The sequence below is a fragment of the Morone saxatilis genome, unplaced genomic scaffold (genome assembly GCF_004916995.1).
Source record: "Morone saxatilis isolate NCDOM2014 unplaced genomic scaffold, NCSU_SB_2.0 Contig18, whole genome shotgun sequence".
Taxonomy (NCBI): domain Eukaryota; kingdom Metazoa; phylum Chordata; class Actinopteri; family Moronidae; genus Morone; species Morone saxatilis.
The window spans coordinates 2,370,188-2,374,099 of NW_023339740.1; the positions used below are offsets into that span (position 1 = coordinate 2,370,188).

At 37.9% G+C, this 3,912-nt stretch overlaps 1 protein-coding gene across 1 annotated transcript in view; it reads left to right on the forward strand.

Annotated features, from left to right (window-relative positions):
* Positions 1 to 476: 476 nt before the first annotated feature.
* pdrg1 (p53 and DNA-damage regulated 1) overlaps positions 477 to 3,912 on the forward strand; it is a 6,063-nt gene continuing 2,627 nt past the window's right edge. Inside the window, exons 1-4 of the mRNA XM_035662317.1 lie at positions 477 to 628; positions 1,609 to 1,684; positions 2,224 to 2,298; positions 2,948 to 3,028. Coding sequence (XP_035518210.1) covers positions 545 to 628; positions 1,609 to 1,684; positions 2,224 to 2,298; positions 2,948 to 3,028 — 316 coding nt within the window. The 5' untranslated portion in view covers positions 477 to 544. The remainder of the gene's footprint in view (positions 629 to 1,608; positions 1,685 to 2,223; positions 2,299 to 2,947; positions 3,029 to 3,912) is intronic.

The following is a 3,912-nucleotide window of genomic DNA, read 5'->3' on the forward strand; positions in this document are numbered from 1 at the left end:
ACAAATTCCCAGGTAGGTCTGCTAGATTTCCAATGATTTTCATTAAAAAAGTATATACTCTTACATAGTAGTTCACAAAGTGTGGTGCTTTTATGCAAAACAAAGATGTTACATTTTTAGGTAATAATAATATTATATATATATAATATTTTGACTATGGGTACATTTTACATTCACAAGTGTACATTTTTTAAAGTTGCTCCAAGCTTTGTGCCATTTATAAATTCTTAAAAAATCCTTCATACAACTGGGAAAGAGAAGTGGCTTACGACTCTAAATTACTTGCATTGTATCTTGATCAAACCCCCTTTAAATGAATTAAATTGCTTAACATCCACTGACGATCCCCGTTATTTAAAGAAGCTCAATAAAGTTTAAAAACAGAATCGCTCCGGCGTCTCCGGGCTAAAGGAGCAGTACCGCCACCTGCTGGCAGGCACATCTCACAGTGAGTGGGACTGTTTGTGGGGAACTATTATTATGCGTCTTCTGTCTCCGGTCAGTTGTTTCACACCGGACGTATTTTTATAGCGACACAACCAATATGGACGCCGTATCCCAGCGTGTTTTGGACTATTTGACAGAAGTTGAGGGGGCAGCTGAAGAAGTTCTCACTACTAAACAGCAGGTAACTAAATACCGACATGGGAACACTGCGCTGCTAACAGTTAGCCGGGAGGACCGATACACAGCGTTATATCTCTGCTAACGGAAACTACAGTTGAGAACATTAGCAGCTAAGCTAACTAGCTGAATTGTGGACTCGTGGTTCACAGTCAGTTTATTTTATTTACGCTATATTTGCAGTTGTTTGAAAATGAACACACCTGGTAATACAATTACGAAATAAAACCTTGTACGCTAGTCTCAGGCAGGAAATGTTAATGTCCTGGGGGTCTGGAACATAATACTGGGTTATATTCTTAGATGATCCAGTATGTTACAGTGAACTGCTATTAAAACTATAGTAACGTTATATCGTCATTTCACCAATATAAAACAACAGTTTTTAGCTTTTAACAGACCTGGCCCTCGAGCCTCTGCCACACATGCTCAGTGAATGAGAGCTAGATAAACTTTATTGATCAAAAACAAAACGATTGAAATATGTCTCTGATAAATAAAGTACGGCTGTACACTAAATAGAGAAAAGTGTCAAATACACGCAGGTATAACTTGATTTATCCTTTTGGGTTATTAAAATGTCCAAAAATGTCTCTGATTTCAGCTTCTCAAAAATGTAAACAGTAAACTGAACGTCTTCGGGTTGTGGACAAAACCAGACATTTGAGGACATCAGCTTGATCAACATTCTTCACCACTTTATGGAACAAACAGCTAATCGATTAATCAAGAAAACCACCGACAGACAATTAAAAAAGTCGTTAGTTGCAGTGCTATGATACTGCATTTTTAGATTATAAATCTCCTATTAACATGGTTGGTGTGTGTGTGTGTGATTAGGTTGTACTCATTAATCCAAATAGCTGAAAATGATACTTGCTTGTTTGTCACAATGCAGAAAAAAATCCAATAGTTGTTGCAGCATCACCTACGGGTTAAGGTTGTGAATGAACTACTATCTAACTATCTCTGTCGATGTTTCAGATAGTGGACCTGGACACAAAGAGAAACAGCAACAGAGAGGCACTGAACGCCCTGAAAAATGAAATGTCAGACTCAGGTGAGTGACCTCGCTGTCGCAGTGTTACCGCACATCTCGGCTCAAACATTCAAGCAGGGACATCAGGGACACGTTGGCTTAGGTTATGAAAACAATGCTTCCAGTGGTTTCACAGTGGAGGACATAGTTTAGTATTTTCATATGAGTTAAGTAAACGGTGGTAATATTGGTTGCACTTGAAATTAGGGCTTCATGATATGGGCTAACATCATAATGTCATTCTTTAGACAGATATTGTGATTGTGATGTGATTCACCATTAGTGTGGACATTTTTGCATCACAAATTCAATTTTCACCGAAAAAACCTAAATCATGATGGTGACAAAACAATCGTGTTTTCTTAAATCTGGAGAACAAGATGAGTCGTCCAGGGTATCGCTGCAGCTATACAGTACTTCATTATAATGTTGTCACATTTTACCTTCATCAAACACATTGCAGCTTCTGTGATTTGCATATTGCACTGGGCCATACTGCAGTTTTGATAATATTGTGATGAACTGTGCAGCCTGAAATGAAACACTGCTGTCCTTTGCAGAGAAAGTGAAGGTTTGCTTCGGGAACATGTTCATCAAACTTCCCAAACTGAAAACGAAGGAGATGATTCAGAAAGGTAAAAGATTCCACTTAATAAAATCTGAATGTATTGTGTAGATTTTCACTCTAAATTTAAACATAAATATGTGTGTTGTACATGTTGTACCTGAGGGCTGGGTACCGAACGTTGATACTTTAATGGCACCAACCAAACTGCTGTGATAGTGCTAGTATTAAAAAATGCTTCGTTTTTCACGACCAGATTTTGATGAGCACGCAGCAGGCTTTCAACATTACATGTTGCAGGGGCATGCAGGAAAAGACTCGTGAGACGGCGCTCACTGAGAGCTGTTTGTTTGCACAGATAACATAGTAGTACATTGCAAAAAATCCGACCTGTATCTGATTGGGACCATATATTAAATTGCCCAAATAAATTCAGATTCCATGTGATTTTCATAGTTTGCACTGTCATGAAAAAAAAAAGATCTGAGTCACATATGAGCAAAAACAAATCAGCCTCGTGCCTGCAGTGTGAACCCTGTAAGTGACCTGATAAATTGTATCGTAATGTAATTTTCTTTCGTAAAAATCGTATCGATAAAAGAATCCTTCAAAAACCGGCATTAAAGTCAAGCTATTGGTAAGGAATTTCTTTAAGCGATACCCAGCCCAATTGTTGCTACGTGTGAGATCATCCTGAGCTCGTCTGATCTAATCTGTAGACCAAGAGCAGCTGGACAAGGAGATAAACGACCTTCGCAAAGGACTGAAAGCAAAAGTCAATCGTCTCAATGAGATGCAAGGTATGATAAGTATTTTGGCTAAAGTTGATCACTTGCAAGATGCTAATTTAAAGCAATAGTTTGACTTTTTGTGAAAAATTCTTCTTCGTGTGTTAAGAGCTCAAAGAGGCAATTAGCTTAGCGTTAAGACTAGAAGTTTGTTTTGTCTGTACACAAACCCATGTGTAAAAACCATCCTTGGTGGTTTTATGGGGAGTTACATGGAGAAACTATTTTTGGCAAACAACAGTCAAACACTGTCTTTTCCTGGAGCCATGTCACCCTGACGTTTATCTGGCAACTAGCAGAAATCTTGCACAGAGGTGCTGAGTGGATGGATCTACTCTCTGAAAAAAAAAAAAAAAAATGCCAAACTCTTCTGAGATCAGCTCAGTATTGGGGTGCAATATATAATGTGACAGCCACTGTGATTAGGCTAGCTGTACATTTGACCATAGCCACAGTGAACAGTATAAACAGCTGTGCAGTCAGTGCAGCCCACAGTTGAAACACAGTCAGAGAGGTGTGGATTCAGTCTGTGGTCATTTTTAAGGCTGTAGATGTTGCTGGTGTTATTGGACCACAATATATTGTATAGGTGTTTGTTACTTTATCCAGCCCACAATGGCAGTTGCACTTTAGTAGTTTATTTCCATTAGGCGGTATCTACTTTTTATACATTCCTGAAATACGTCCAGTATTTTTAATTGTTTATTTTATATTTTTTAATTCTTTAAATGTAAAAGCTGAGCTGCTGGTGATAGAACACAAGGTTATATAACAAATATATAATGGTTGCGGTTCCTTCATGCTACACACAGAAAAAAAAAATCAAATTCATAGAATAACAAAAAATGATAATAAATACAGTTATTTATACACAGATATACAGTGGGTACGGAAAG